Here is a 13,692-nt window from a genome sequence, read left to right as displayed (position 1 = left end):
CGGCGCTTCCCCAGATTTTGAGGAGTGTGGTGGGTGTGAGTTCTGGAGGGTGTCGACGTGTTCACAGCTTCGTGACCGGGTTTGAGCTGTGTGGTGGGCTCGGGTGAGATGAGATGGTGGTGGTGAGTGGATGATAATGGTGTGAGTGCGGAGAATACGATGTAGTGGGACTATTCCGCATTACATGGCGACGAGGAGTGGGCGCCAATCATTGATTGATGTTTGAGGCTAAAGTTGTGCTACCAACTGCAATTCTTAGGATAGAATTATTACCTCTATACTGAGTGTATATCTCATTAATACGAATCCCTTTTTACAATGGATTTCCATCTATGGCATATAATGTTAATTGGTCAATTTGCAAGGTTAATGCATTTACGTGAGCTTTTTAAGACCGTGCTCCCAATCACACATTGGCAAAGGTCCAACATCGCTCATAGTCTCACTAACTGGTTTATGACGGGTCTCATAATAAATATGGATATGGGCTCGTTCAACGCAAGGCTGCTTCTCCAACTTGATCTGGAGGTCTTGGTTGGCATCATGGGCAACTTCCAAACGCTCGTTTCGGTCAATGACAATATCAACCTCGACGAGCAAGCGTGGGCCGCTGTGGTATGCACGGGCAGTATCGATCCGTTCGAGTACTAGGGAGTGCGTCATGGCTACATATCCAGTTGAGCTCTATCTTTCTGAGGACAGGGAATCGTCATGACTCACATATATAAGTGATGAGTTGAAGTACCTCACGGTCGGTGGTGACTCCAATCAAGATTTGGAACTCTTCGTATGCTGTTCCCAGCCAGAACCCGGCAATGAGAACCGATAAGGCGATGGCTCCAGCATGATCAAGCCACCATCGCAACTTACTACCACCCACGGAGGTAAGGATACCGAAACCGTTGATAAGCATATCATTCCGGTGATCTCTCCAGAGAATATCAACCTGCGAGTAGGTGTCCTTGGCCGTCCAGCATAGGAAGAACGGGACGAGTTTAGTGACAAATACTCCTGCACAGCGATGACCGATAGCAGGTTGAACCCTTTTGTCTCTTCCTCTGATCCAACTGCCAGATCACGGCCCTATAAGACTATCAAGACAAACGAAACTAAAAACATAACGACGGAGAATACAATGTTGCCCGCAGTGAAAATGTGAGCGCCCCCAGAGGGAAATTTATTGGGGTCGACCTTGTCCACGTCGCGGTGCAATAGGTAAAGCATTCTGCCAGACATGGGATCGAAGATGGAGTCCGCCATGGTGGTGAACAGCGACAGGGATCCAGAGGACACTGATCCGTAAAGCTGCAGGCCGGAGAGGAAAATATTGGCGACGAGAGACCCCTTGACGTACATGAGGGTATTTTTCCCCGTGAGCATCCTTGGACTCTTGCTCGTGTTCATCGACCGACTTCAGCATCGACCGGATGTTCAGTGGCCGATCATCGAGGCTTGGCTGTACATCAAATTACCCTTCCGGACCGTCGCCAAGCAATTTCACAGCTGGGTAGTAGAGAAGTAGGAACTAACAGAGTCACTGGTTACTATAAGCGGCAGAACTATGATGGCAAACTGGCATTCCATAAACTGGTGACTATAACCGACATTTCTCTAGCTGAAATTTATAAACTAAAATTTGTACAAGCTGAAGTTCTTACAGGCCGAAATCATTCTGTACTAAAACTAACAGATTTCTTCATTGTTGGAGACTTGTTCTCAGCCTCGTTTGCATGTTTAAGGCCTCCCTTCAAAATCCCCCTAGCCACTGGAGATTCACAGCGCTTTCGTTTTGTTGCCTTTGTAGTCTCTTCGCAAGAAAGTACGGGCGTGCTAGGTGCTGGGGAGGTGCCAAAAAGGAGCCCCTCTAGTGTTATCTCCCCAACTTCATTTCGAGGTTCCGTTTCCTTGCCCTCTTGTCGTCCGAAGCCGCGTCCGATCTTCAACCTCTTTCCAGTGGGACTGCCCATGCCCTGTGCTTTTCCAACATTTCTATAGCCCCTAATTATATCGGCTCTACCAATATTAGGTCTCTTCTTCTGCCCAAAAAGGCTTTTTGTCGCAAAGTGATCTTGATACCCGAAACGTACTGGCACAAAAGGGTTGAATCCAAGCAGTGAGCCTGCCCCTTTTTGCTTATATAGGTCAACTCTAACGGGCTTATCCCACTCCCGTCCAGAACGGCGGTTTGGATCAGGCGGTACCAGGCCAGAATTTGCTGACAGACCATGGCTTTCAGACAAGTCGGGTGTAATAGACTTGTCGAAAGGTACGGAACCTGGCTCAATATGGTGGTTTTCAATATACGCCTGTAAGTCTTCCTCGGGTAGTTCGTGTGCCCATTTTTGCCCTGGTATCGGTCCCCATTCCTCGACCCAAACCCCGCATTGCTTCCAAAAGCTCTTGATGGCCGAATAAGCTATGCTTTCGATTTCATCGTGGGAAGTAGTTTCGTACTGAGGACAACTTTTTAGCCATTTTACCTCCTTAGCCACTAGATAGCGAAAGCGATTGACAGGCTTAGATGCTTCAGGGGCTACCAATGTCGTTGCATCTTGTACAACTTCCTTCTTCTCGCTTGGCTGTCCGTAAAGAAGAGGTCGGGTGGGCTTGAGTTGTTTGTGGCTAGATTCGTGGCCCCATGGACCTGTTGGCTGTATAATTAAGTCGGAACTTGAATCTCGATGAGCTAAAGGGGCGTCGAGTGGCAACGGTGTGCCCCATTCTTCCCGCCATACACCCTCTTTCACCCAGTCGAGCCAAATATTATACTGGGCGCTGGTGCGGTAGGAGGCTATGACACTATGAGACAGCTTTGTCGGTAGTCCTCGGGCTTCGTTTACTCTACTAGCTCGGGTTTGAAGGCGGCTCAGCTCTCTCCTCACTTCGGACTCGAATTGCTCAGATGGAAATGATCCCGAAGCAATGGGTCTCGATATAGGGGGCCCGCATAGGTCGGCTAGTGAGCTAGGGTCGATGGGCGAGCCATTCGGGAAATAATAGTCCCACTTCATGGTTTGGGGGAGATAAATATAGGAGAAAATTATGAGATGTCGGAGTTTGAAGATAAATCAAAGAGGATGCCACAAAGATTAAGTAGTTGTGGAGGTAAGAATGGGAGTCTTCCATGAACACAGAAGGAGTTAGCAAGATCAAGAAAGAAAGTACCATGAATACAAGGCGGCACAAAGGTACAGTGGGGTAAACAATAAAGACAAAGGTACAGGATTAAACATCAAAGAGTTTCGAAAAGAGAATGGGCGGGTGTCATGAATATAAAGGAGTGTGAAGATGAAAGCGGAATGAACAATGCAGGAAAGTATGAGGGGAAAGCATCAAGACAAAGGAGATGTGTATCACCCATTTTATCAGTTACGAGTTCAAAACTCGGTACAATACAGAATTTAGTAGGACACTTACAGTCACGCTATTTTTAAATCGCAAAGGACTCTGAGGAGGACTGGGATTGAACGATTAGTTACTATTTGCGTCGAGACACGCTACAACTGAGAAAGCTTCCTAACAGTCTGGCGAACTGACCCTCTGACGAACTGACCCTCTGACAAACTGACAAACTAACCCTCTAACAAGCCAACAGACCACCCGAGATTCCTACAATCTCTTTCTCTTTGCCGGAGGCCCCTCACGAACCAGCTTGGTTGTCTCTGCAGTTCCAAGACCCTTCTTAGCAATACTCCCCGCCTCACTTGAATCACCAGTAGGCTCAGCTCGCTTGGCACTGCTGGTTTTGGCATGAACAACCTTTCCATCCGTTCTTGGCGATGGCTTCGCACCTGCATCGGGTAGCTCAGTTTGGGTGCCCTGTGATGTAGCAGGTCGTTTATGTCCAGGAGCAGGTTGTTTATGTCCAGGAGCAGGCTGTTTATATCCAGGAGCAGGTTGTTTATGTCCAGGAGCAGGTCGGTTCTCAGGGCTGCTTGTTCTTCCCCTGGGGAACCTGGTCTCACGTCCACACTTAGCACAAAGACACTCTTCACCAACGGCCTTCCTCTCGGTGGCTGCTAATGCTTTCGCAGCTTGTTGTTTCCGGATATATTCGTGAAAGTCCTCGTGTGCCCATACCAGCCCCGGGATTGGTCCCCAATTCTTCCTCCAAATCCTGCACTCCTTCCAAAAGTCCTTGATGTTTGTATAGGCTTCGGCTTCGAGTTCGTCGTCGGATTTCTCCGTGGCATTTGCATAGTCCATTAGATGTACTCGTAACCATTCGACCTCCCTGGCCATCAGAGAACGGAAGCGGTTGATGGGTCGAGATGGTGCGTCAAGTTCAATGGGGGCTTCGGGTTGAGCTGCTGTTGTCGCATCGAGTGTAGCTTCGTTCTTCTTGGGCATCCCTCCAAATAATGGAAAAAGAGGTTTGGGGTGAGATGCCAACTCGTGGCTTGGGGGAGCCGGCTTTGGCTGCTTCTCATGGCCCCATAGAGAACTTGGCACCGCGTGGGAGGTGGGACAAAAGGGCAAGGAATCCGGTGACGACGCTGGGCCCCATTCTTCTCGCCAGATACCTTCCTTAACCCAGTTACTCCGGACGTAATTCTGGGCGTTAGTGTAGAAATCGCTGCTGGCATCGAATGGGATCAACTTATTTTTTGCCTTGCGCCCGAGCATTTGTTCCGCTATAACACGATCCTGCTCTCGCTCAACTTCGTTTTCGAACTGTCCCCACGGATTCGATGCGGAAAGATCAATACCCTCTTCATGGTAAATCGTAGACATTGTTTCAAAGTGCTGAAGATTGTCAGGAGGAATGAGGATGACAATGTTGAAAAAAAGGAGATGGGGAAGGTGACAGTCAGGGGGGGCAACAAACAAGAAGGAATTACGAAGTTAAATATCAAAGAAGGTCGTCAAAAAGTAGGAAACTGACGGTCGGAGGGGCTGTGAAACAAAGGATTTGTGAAGACGGTGATAGGAGGAATTTGCCAACGGAGTCGGGGAATGATGATCGGAGGGAGCCGTGAGAACAAAGGATCTCGCAAAGATGGCGATGTAAGGAGGCTGTGAAGATGAGAACAGAATGGAGTCGCTCAAAGTCTAACAGCAAGGAAGCTTTGAAGCGGTGAATACAGCCTGATGTATGATGGAGTACCGTGTCAAGGGCAGAAAGAAGCTCAAGGCGAGAAAAACAGGGCGGAGCAGGAAGAATGTATGATGGTTGTTACACAAGCCGGCTCGATTCAGCATTCAGCTGCCGCCACTAGCTCCTCTTCATCACGAACCGCCACGTATTCACTCAATAAGGTCTAGGCATCCCTTTTGCTTCCTTTTCCTCTTCAACAATAGCCGTCCTTCTCGCAAGCCTGGCTTGTCTAATACTAGTGCTGGCTGTCTCCTACTGGTGTGGCTTCATACAGGGACTATTGGAAGTACGCATGCTCAATATGTTGATATGTGACATTAACTAGCGTTTGTCCTAAATTAATTGTACTCTCTTGGGTCCTGAGGCAGACATTGCTTCGTTTGCCTCCCGTCCCTGTCATGTTTGTTTCCTCCTCCTTTTGTTTACATCTTCTCCCAAATTTCTGCTCGTTACTCGTTCTTTGGCAACACCGGTTGCTACTCTCGCCATGTCAACCCCAGAACAACCCAGTCCAGATGCGCTGTTCTCGCTTGTTGCCTATCATGGCAACATGGAGGCACACGAGATTATCCAAAGTAATCCTCATTTGGTGTCCATCCTCCCTGGGAAAACCAACCCCGCCTACCCTGATGGCCTCCAGCGAGGCATCACCATCAGGTTCGGTATGAGTCGAAGGCCCAACGGGAATGTTCTTGCATCAATCGGGCGAGATAAGACCATGGTTGAGATCGTCACGCCAACGCCGACCAAGGAAGACCCTCGATGGAACCAGGTCTCGCGAGTTCAGGTTTCCTTCGAAATCGATCCAATCACCCAGGTCGTGATGATTCACGATCAATCACCCAAGGGAACCACCGCTACATTTGGTAAGAAGGCTCAGTCCTTCGAACTCACCCGACTTCCCCGACGCGTCGCGGCAACCAGCCATGTCAATACCAAACTCCAATTCCCTCCAAACGTCAAGTTCAAACTCATTTGGCATGTTAATTCCCTCACTATTCAAAACAAGGTCTTGCCGAATATGTGCGATCCATGTTTTGCCCCCACGATCACGGAGCCAACCCAACCTACCAGCCCGCTATCTCCCATCCACCCTAGGACTAGCGGACTTCCGGGGATCCGGTTTGCTTACGCAAGAACGCTGGGTTCTGGCAGTTCTGCATCGGTCTCTTTGGTGTTGAACATCGATACTGCTCAGCACATGGCCGCGAAGGCCATCCCATAGACTAGCAAGAACAAAACCGGCGATGCATTTATATCCTTGAAGCGTGAGGTCGAGACATTGGCAAGACTCTCTCATGTAAGCCCCACGATTCCGATTCCTTTATCATGAGCTCGATTTAACCAAATGGCAGGCCAATATTATCAGGCTGTTCGAAGTCCAGGGGTTGGACCCAAGCCAAACCGCCGTCGACCAGTTCAATCGCCCATCTGTGATCCTTTTGATGGAGCTTGCCAGTGGCACTGTCAGAAGTCTCATGGAAACAGATGTGTTCAAAACTAACGTATTGAACTATCTTCTCTATGATTGTCTCCAAGCGCTCGATTATCTCGATTCAAATGCCGTCATTCACAGAGATTTAAAGCCTGAAAACATCCTCTGGAAGATGGTTGGTGAAAAATATGTGTTTCTCCTCGCGGATTTTGGCGTCAGCAATTCGGCAGATCGCGCCTGTTCGGTTTCGGGAACTTCGGGCTACATGGCACCCGAGATTCGGGAGCCTGGAAAGGTAAGGAGCACATCTAACTGAATCTTGGACTGCGGTGCTAATTATTTTCCCTTTTTTCAGCAAAGCGTAAAATCAGACGTATGGTCACTTCTTGTTACCTCGCTTGAGGCGTTCGACACTGAAAACTTCCGAGACACCATTCGCAACTCATCCCATGAAGTGATTGCAAAGGTACAGGCTATTTGTGAGATGGAAGCATTCAAACCCTTGCAGCCTATGTCACGCATAGACCCTCTTGAACGGGCATCCGCAGGGGATATGATTGATCTTTTGTTCCAAGGCGTCGGCCGCGCAACTCGAGTGTCGGAAACAGAGGAGCCTGACAACCAAGAGGCAACTGTAGCGATTCCAAGCAGCTCACCTCCAGCCTCTACTCTCGATGACGACTAGAGCTAAGTCACTCGAAGGTTACGTGGTGATGCGCTACTCCAACAAGATGGTTGTCGTGACCGTTGCCAGACTTTTGGGAACAATCAGCTCGGGAGTGGGCGGGAACGGGTGTCACTGCTTGCGAGAAAGGGTAAACAAGGTAGTATGGGGTGATGGGTGTCCGCAAGGGCAGGAATTAATAGACGGGGTAATTTTAGATGGAATGTTTGAAGAGGTAGAGACTCAATGTCATGTCGCGCGACCTAGCTTAATCACTGCTCCGGCCCAGCTTAGGTTGGAGCTTTTTTTTTCTGAATCAGAAAACCATTTGTCTTCGTCAGCTGTATATCCCAACTGTGAACCTCCGACACCCGTCAATATCACATGGTCGCTATGTCGTGGACTTGATACCTATCAGATGGTGGACTTGGGCAATATGGACCCGGTTGGCCCTGGGGATTCATTTTTGGGACCTCGTCGATATGACGCCCCTGAGCTCTACAAGCTTAGGACTGGAAAGGTGAGAGAAATTCCTCACCCGACTGAGCAGTGGGATTTGTTGCTGATACGATTTTTCCCAGAGAAGTTACAAGCAGCACATCTGGTCGCTTTTCGTCATCATAGCCGAAGCGTATGACCGCGAATTCCGAGAAACGCTTCGAGCCCGCCCAACTCAGGATATAATTGAACACGTTCAACGGGTTTCTGAGCTCGCAAAATTCGAGGCCTTGCGGCCCATGGCATGCTTGAACCCCGAGGAGCGAATATCGGCGGGAGACATGCTCGATATGATGTTTGGAGGCGAGGGCCGTTCAACTCCCGGAACAGCAGAGAATAGGGGTCATATTGACTGGCCAATCTAAGGTCAAGTCAACTCACATCCAGATCCCAGAATCGTCGCAAGACCCTAGGTGACTGGGTTTACCGATGGCTGGAGGATATACACTCGATTGGTTATGTGTTCTGTGCTCGGAAATAGAAAGCAAGCTCATGAGGTCATACGCACTCGATGTCCCAGCCTCATACTATTCGACCATTCACGCTGGGACACACGCGGCGAAGTGGGAGCTCCGTGACGAAAAGTAGATGTACCTTGGACTTCCAAAAGGGGTCAAACTCGCCGCATATCAAGCTCGCGTGCTGTGGCGACGTAGCGTCTCACTAACCCTCTCGGCGGTGGAGAGTTGAGTAGCATGCCTCGGTTGAGATCAATGTCATACATGCTTCCTATATCAAATGCAACTGCATGCCTGTTCTGCGCTGGCCACCACCCATCATCAACGCATCATGGCGCCAACGCACGCGAGAACCCCGCGATGCCGCCGCCACCACGACGGTTGAGGCCGGGAATTCAAGGGTCCAAGTGCTCGGTGAGAAGGTTGAAAGCCAGGCAGGAGAAAGAAGTCTAGCCTCTTTCAATCGGTGACAAGGGCGTCGTCGATCCCCCTCCGGTTTGTCGATTCCTCGGCCCCATGTGATGAGCAGATGGGGGGAGCTTGCGGGACGAGCTTGCGGTACCTGGGCGTTGCGGAGTGGCTGGGTGGTGAAGTAATTGGCAGGTTTGAGAATTAGAATTAGCATCTTACTGAGAGTGTGTGTGTGTGACTGGGCGGTTTCACAGTTTCACGGCTTCATGGTTTCACGGCTTTGCATTTGCATATCGGCGGCTTGTCTCGCGCCATCATGTTCATTCATCCATGTTCATCTCTGTTCATCTCTGGCTGTTCCATCAACACCACGACTCAACACATTCCCGTCGTCATCCCCCACCAAGACCCAGCACACCTCCGAAATAACCGAACCCACAGACTCTTGTCTCTTTGCCCATCCCACCCTCCTCTTTGTTCCAAGTCTTACGGCCACATTGTCTGCAGCGAACATGCACCAAAAACAATGGCCAAGGTACAAGAAACGCGGGGCAGACGGACAACTTCCAATGCCGCGCCATTGACATGTGATACCTACCTAGTTAGCAGCTTGCCGCCTCCTCCCCACACTTTCGCTCGCTCCACCTCCGCATTTTGATCTTCCCTGCACACCACAACTTCGCTCCCTCTCCACTCCTCCTCCTCCACTCCTCCTCCTCCACTCCTCCTCTTCCTTGTCCTCTCCTTATCCTCTCCTTATCCTCCTCCTCCTCTTCCTCCTCTTCCTCCTCTTCCTCCTCCACACTCGTCAATCATCAATCCCCTTCCATCCATCCCTCCCCTGCTCTCCTCCAACCACCCTCTATCCTTCAGCCAACCAATTCAACTCCTCAATCCGGCACTTTCCATCCTTCCATCCATCCACCCCGTCCACCCTCACTTACCACTTCAATACAACCCTCGCTCGCCCCCTCTCTGGCTTTCCCTTCAAGTCCACTCGCGCAGCCTCTCTTCCTGCCGTGTTACCCTCCTCTTCCCCCTTTGTTATCAACCCGCAGGTCGCCATAACAAATACGCACCCTCTACCGAGCTTTCCGTCCGCAGTTCCCGGCCACCGCGGAATCCACGTCTCGCTCCCCGACGTCGTCCTATATCCTCCTGTTCTGTTCCTCCCAGACCATAGTACTTGCTATACACACTTTGGCTCACGGGATCTCTTCACCGGCTGCAGGGGTGTCATGTAACCTTTTTAAAACTACCAACATACACTTGTCACCGATCTGATCACACTTCCTATTTCCTCTTTGCCATTTCCTCTTTATCGTCTCCCCTTTACCATCTCCGCTTTTCCTTTTCTTCCTCTTTCCCATTCTCATTCTCCCTTTCCCCGTGATTCAACCATCATTAGAATCACTCCAACTGCAACGGCCATCTCTCTTATATCTACGACATCCCACACCATACATATCTCCACCCAGACTGGACCATCTCGCTCCACTCTCTCCCTCCATCGTGTCTTTCCTGCATGGTTCTGTTATAAACCCTCCCATGGCGCTACTCAACCCCGTCTACGCCTTTATCGTCCCCTTTCTCTTCGTCGTCACTGTCCCTCTCGCCGTTTTCGCCGGCATCACCACCACCGTCGCCTTCTCCGTCCTCATCCTCCGTGTCCTCGCCGTCTACCTCGATGTCGCCATCTCCCTGATCCCTCACTACCTAGGCGGCCACAAGCCCCGTCCCTACCACCCTCATCCTCCGCGGCTCGAGGCTCTCAACGCCATCACTACCCATTTCTCCTCCTCGTCCAACTCCACGGCTTCCAATACGCCTCTGCGCCGTCGACGTCGCCGCCGCAGCTCTAGTGCCATATCCGGTACTTCCCTCACACCGGCCGCCAGCGAGACTGCCCTCGGCCTCCTTCCCAGCATCGGCCCGGAACGCGACTTTGAGGGTGTGGGCGGGTGGCGAGTCGCTGACGATGATGGGTGGACAACCATCAATTCACGACTTGAACTACCAGACAAACACCATGCCCGCAGCAGCCACCGCCCTCCATCAGGTCCAACTACTCCCGGCGAAGGCCCATGCCTCATGATGAAAAGCCGTGCCCCTAGCCCAGAGACCAAGCGCACCTCGGCATCCCCCAATAGCTCCCGGACGCGGACCCCCTCGGGACCACGAATTGCCTTTGCCACCAAGCCCCTCGTCGACAGCTACTTTCCTATGCTCACAGCTTCACCCAAGACCTCCAAGAAACCGGGTCAAGGAATGGTGGAGATTTAGACAGGACACAAGGATCGTCGAGTCCTATTCTGTCCACATGTACGTTACGATATAATGAATGAAACGCACTCCGGATTCGAAAAGCGTGACAAAAAAATCGGTCAGTCAGATAGACCATGATGGATGGTATCAAGGCGTTTATAGGTCGTTGATAATGAACAAGGAATTTGTGGGAAAGGGGCTGGATACGATGTCATAGCACAAGGGCATACACAACGGAGGCAAGGTCTAGGCTTTAACATGGAGACGTTGGAAATTATTAATCGATTTGCGTGTCTCTGTATCAGCTCAGTAATGAAACCACATTACCGCGATTGCGCCTGGTATATAAAACGCCTGAAACGCCATGTTTCCAAACCGTAGATCCCATCATCATCGTCATCATACCCATCATTCCCTAGCCATAACTGGCACTACAGCGTCTGCCAGAAGTAGTTGGCGTAAAAGTACCGCGAGAACTTCTTGTCCATGTTCACCACGTGCACATCGCCCTTGCGATCGTTGCGCACGACCGCCTTGGACCACTCGCCGTCCCGCCCATCGCGCTCCAGATCAATCCCCAGGCTGCGGTACACCTTCAGGCGCAGCAGCACCTCGTCGTCGACGGGGTCCCGCCGGCGCTGCGCGGCATCGCCCTCGACGCCCTGCAGCTCGAGCTCCTGCAGGCGGGCGGCCAGGTCGGCGGCCTGCAGGGCCAGGCGCTCGGCGTCGTTCTCGGCGTCGGAGGCGGCCTTTGCGGTGCGGAACTTGACCGTGTCGAGGCGGGCGATGTTGGAGGCGTGGTCGGCGGACACGTGCGTCTCGACCAGGTCGTCGTGGCGGGACGTCTGCGTGTTGAGCTGCCGCGAGAGCTTCTTGAGCGACGTCTCGGCCTCGCGCACGCGCAGGTCGCGCGCCTGCTGCAGCGTCGACAGGGACTCCTGGATGCGCGCGACGGCGAGCTTGTCCGGGTTGATGTTGAAGTTGTCGATGACGTGGTGGATGAGCTGTGGGCGTTGTTAGGGGGGGGGAGCACGGGGAATTGGGACGGGGGCTCACAGTTGCGGGTTCCTCGGAAAGCAACATGTCGGCGGTGTTTCTTTTTTTCGGATTGAGTGTGCTTTTCTCGAGAATTCGGTGTGCGTCGGGATCGTTGTTCTTTTTTCGTGTAGACCTTTGGCAAGTTTGTTGACTTGAATACTTCAGATGCCGTGAGGGTGGCCAAAAAAAGGTGTCAAATACACATGCCCAAAATAACCCCGGTCGCTGGGACGACTATCGGGCTATCAGCCACCCGGGGTTCAGCCGGCGCAGCCCAGCGTCATCGCACCGCCGCTATGACCAGGCCCGAGCCAGGCCGAACCCTGCCCAGCAAAAGCGCAAAAGCACTCTTCGGGTCTCCATTCTCTTCTGCCGAGCTCACAGTGGCAAGCCACACACGCACACCAGCCCACACGTGCTTCGTCCAAGGTACTGCTACAACCGCCTGCCTGCTACCTACATAGAGGTAGCATCTGCCTTGCGCATCTGATCTGCCCACCGATTCAACATCTCAACGGATTCCTCGCAACATCTCGCAATTCCTCACATCCCATTGTTGAGCCCGCCCGGAACTCGCATCTCGCCCCCTCCTCCCGCCTCTCCTCCCGCACCACAGCTCCCTCAGTCGCCATGGCCGAGCTACCATGTGAGTCCACCCCGCCGTCAATCGCCCATGCCCGCAATGCCATCATCATGGAGCTGACCACGACTCGATTGACAGATGCGCTCGACGCAGAGACGTTTGTGATCCCCTCACCCCCGCCCGCCGATTTGTACCCGATAGCCTAACCCGCATATACCCACAGGCCGCTGAATGCCTCGGAGCTGAATGTCCTGCGCTCACAGTATGAGCGCGAGGGCGACATGGTTGGCGTCCAAACCAAGTTCAACTACGCTTGGGTAAATCCACCTCCCTCTCCTAGCCCCAGCTCTCCCACCAACGTCCCCGACGTCATCGCCTCCAGCAGCTCCAACCGTGTAGCTCCTCACCATATCTCAACCGTTTGCTAACCCTCCCCTCTCACAGGGCCTCGTCAAGTCCAACCAACGCCAGGACCAACAACTCGGCGTCCGTCTCCTCTCCGAGATCTTCCGCCTCTCCCCCGAGCGCCGCCGCGAGTGCTTGTACTACCTCGCCCTCGGGAACTACAAGCTCGGCAACTACGGCGAGGCTCGCCGCTACAACGACCTCCTCCTCGACAAGGAGCCTGCCAACCTCCAGGCCTCGAACTTGCGCCAGCTCATCGACGACAAGGTCGCCAAGGAGGGTCTCATGGGTGTCGCCATTCTTAGTGGTGTCGGCCTCGCCGCTGGTGTGGTAGGAGCTTTCATCCTGCGGAACTCGAGGAGGAGGTAGATTTTGGGCCAATTGGCTACAAGATGATCGAAAGTCGACCCATGGCGAGCGGTATCGTGGGTGTTATGTGTGGGAATCCCAGCACTACATGGCGCTTGCTATCTCTGGGTTATACGGAATAGCATGGGATGGTTCAGGCGGAGCGAGTCTTCACGTTGCAAGATACCTGTATTATATGAATGACGCGGCCTATTTTTGGTAACGAACGCACGTACAATGATGATGCCAGCTATTTTTCTTTACCATCTCTCAAGTTTCACTGCACATGACGATGCAGAATTCAGATGACCGATTGCGATAGGCCATGACAGGTGCAGTATCCAACATCAGTAGTAAGATTAAAAATATATGTACGTAGTCAAGAATGGCGCTCCTCCAAATGCTGTCTAAAGGAAGCATCAATAACAAAGACGTGGGTGAGCAATGTTCTCTCTATCCTATGACAGTTATACACTTCACCTATCCGCA

At 52.0% G+C, this 13,692-nt stretch overlaps 9 protein-coding genes across 9 annotated transcripts; 5 read left to right on the top strand and 4 right to left on the bottom strand.

Annotated features, from left to right (window-relative positions):
• Window positions 1-375: 375 nt before the first annotated feature.
• On the bottom strand, window positions 376-1,380 carry BGZ61DRAFT_526610 (uncharacterized protein; the record flags this gene model as incomplete). The annotated part of the gene is made up of 4 exons (XM_046252985.1): window positions 376-665; window positions 721-961; window positions 1,018-1,083; window positions 1,135-1,380. 4 exons carry the CDS (start codon window positions 1,378-1,380, stop codon window positions 376-378), a joined length of 843 nt encoding a protein of 280 aa, XP_046110333.1.
• Window positions 1,381-1,667: 287 nt separating this feature from the next.
• BGZ61DRAFT_471961 (uncharacterized protein) lies at window positions 1,668-3,011 on the bottom strand (the record flags this gene model as incomplete). Its single annotated transcript, XM_046248274.1, has 1 exon — window positions 1,668-3,011. The coding sequence occupies one exon, from the start codon at window positions 3,009-3,011 to the stop codon at window positions 1,668-1,670; it is 1,344 nt and encodes a 447-aa protein (XP_046110332.1).
• Window positions 3,012-3,609: 598 nt separating this feature from the next.
• On the bottom strand, window positions 3,610-4,734 carry BGZ61DRAFT_526609 (uncharacterized protein; the record flags this gene model as incomplete). Its single annotated transcript, XM_046252984.1, has 1 exon — window positions 3,610-4,734. The coding sequence occupies one exon, from the start codon at window positions 4,732-4,734 to the stop codon at window positions 3,610-3,612; it is 1,125 nt and encodes a 374-aa protein (XP_046110331.1).
• An 851-nt stretch (window positions 4,735-5,585) lies between these two features.
• BGZ61DRAFT_512950 (kinase-like domain-containing protein) lies at window positions 5,586-7,218 on the top strand (the record flags this gene model as incomplete). Its single annotated transcript, XM_046252164.1, has 4 exons — window positions 5,586-6,220; window positions 6,329-6,398; window positions 6,454-6,828; window positions 6,889-7,218. The coding sequence occupies 4 exons, from the start codon at window positions 5,586-5,588 to the stop codon at window positions 7,216-7,218; spliced, it is 1,410 nt and encodes a 469-aa protein (XP_046110330.1).
• A 304-nt stretch (window positions 7,219-7,522) lies between these two features.
• Window positions 7,523-8,060, top strand: BGZ61DRAFT_583494 (uncharacterized protein; the record flags this gene model as incomplete). The annotated part of the gene is made up of 2 exons (XM_046256324.1): window positions 7,523-7,717; window positions 7,779-8,060. The coding sequence occupies exons 1-2, from the start codon at window positions 7,616-7,618 to the stop codon at window positions 8,058-8,060; spliced, it is 384 nt and encodes a 127-aa protein (XP_046110329.1). The 5' UTR covers window positions 7,523-7,615.
• A 383-nt stretch (window positions 8,061-8,443) lies between these two features.
• On the top strand, window positions 8,444-9,960 carry BGZ61DRAFT_553027 (uncharacterized protein; the record flags this gene model as incomplete). Its single annotated transcript, XM_046255542.1, has 3 exons — window positions 8,444-8,567; window positions 8,819-9,099; window positions 9,167-9,960. 3 exons carry the CDS (start codon window positions 8,444-8,446, stop codon window positions 9,806-9,808), a joined length of 1,047 nt encoding a protein of 348 aa, XP_046110328.1. The 3' UTR covers window positions 9,809-9,960.
• A 152-nt stretch (window positions 9,961-10,112) lies between these two features.
• Window positions 10,113-10,847, top strand: BGZ61DRAFT_526606 (uncharacterized protein; the record flags this gene model as incomplete). The annotated part of the gene is made up of 1 exon (XM_046252983.1): window positions 10,113-10,847. The coding sequence occupies one exon, from the start codon at window positions 10,113-10,115 to the stop codon at window positions 10,845-10,847; it is 735 nt and encodes a 244-aa protein (XP_046110327.1).
• Window positions 10,848-11,260: 413 nt separating this feature from the next.
• BGZ61DRAFT_340102 (Spc24 subunit of Ndc80-domain-containing protein) lies at window positions 11,261-11,912 on the bottom strand (the record flags this gene model as incomplete). Its single annotated transcript, XM_046239278.1, has 2 exons — window positions 11,261-11,833; window positions 11,886-11,912. 2 exons carry the CDS (start codon window positions 11,910-11,912, stop codon window positions 11,261-11,263), a joined length of 600 nt encoding a protein of 199 aa, XP_046110326.1.
• Window positions 11,913-12,497: 585 nt separating this feature from the next.
• BGZ61DRAFT_526604 (uncharacterized protein) lies at window positions 12,498-13,224 on the top strand (the record flags this gene model as incomplete). Its single annotated transcript, XM_046252982.1, has 3 exons — window positions 12,498-12,607; window positions 12,674-12,845; window positions 12,895-13,224. The coding sequence occupies 3 exons, from the start codon at window positions 12,498-12,500 to the stop codon at window positions 13,222-13,224; spliced, it is 612 nt and encodes a 203-aa protein (XP_046110325.1).
• Between the last annotated feature and the right edge of the window lie 468 nt (window positions 13,225-13,692).

Source organism: Ilyonectria robusta (genome assembly GCF_021365365.1).
Source record: "Ilyonectria robusta strain PMI_751 chromosome Unknown BGZ61scaffold_2, whole genome shotgun sequence".
Lineage (NCBI taxonomy): Eukaryota > Fungi > Ascomycota > Sordariomycetes > Hypocreales > Nectriaceae > Ilyonectria > Ilyonectria robusta.
Note: the sequence above shows the minus strand (reverse complement) of the source record. Positions and strands in the feature narration are given on the sequence as shown.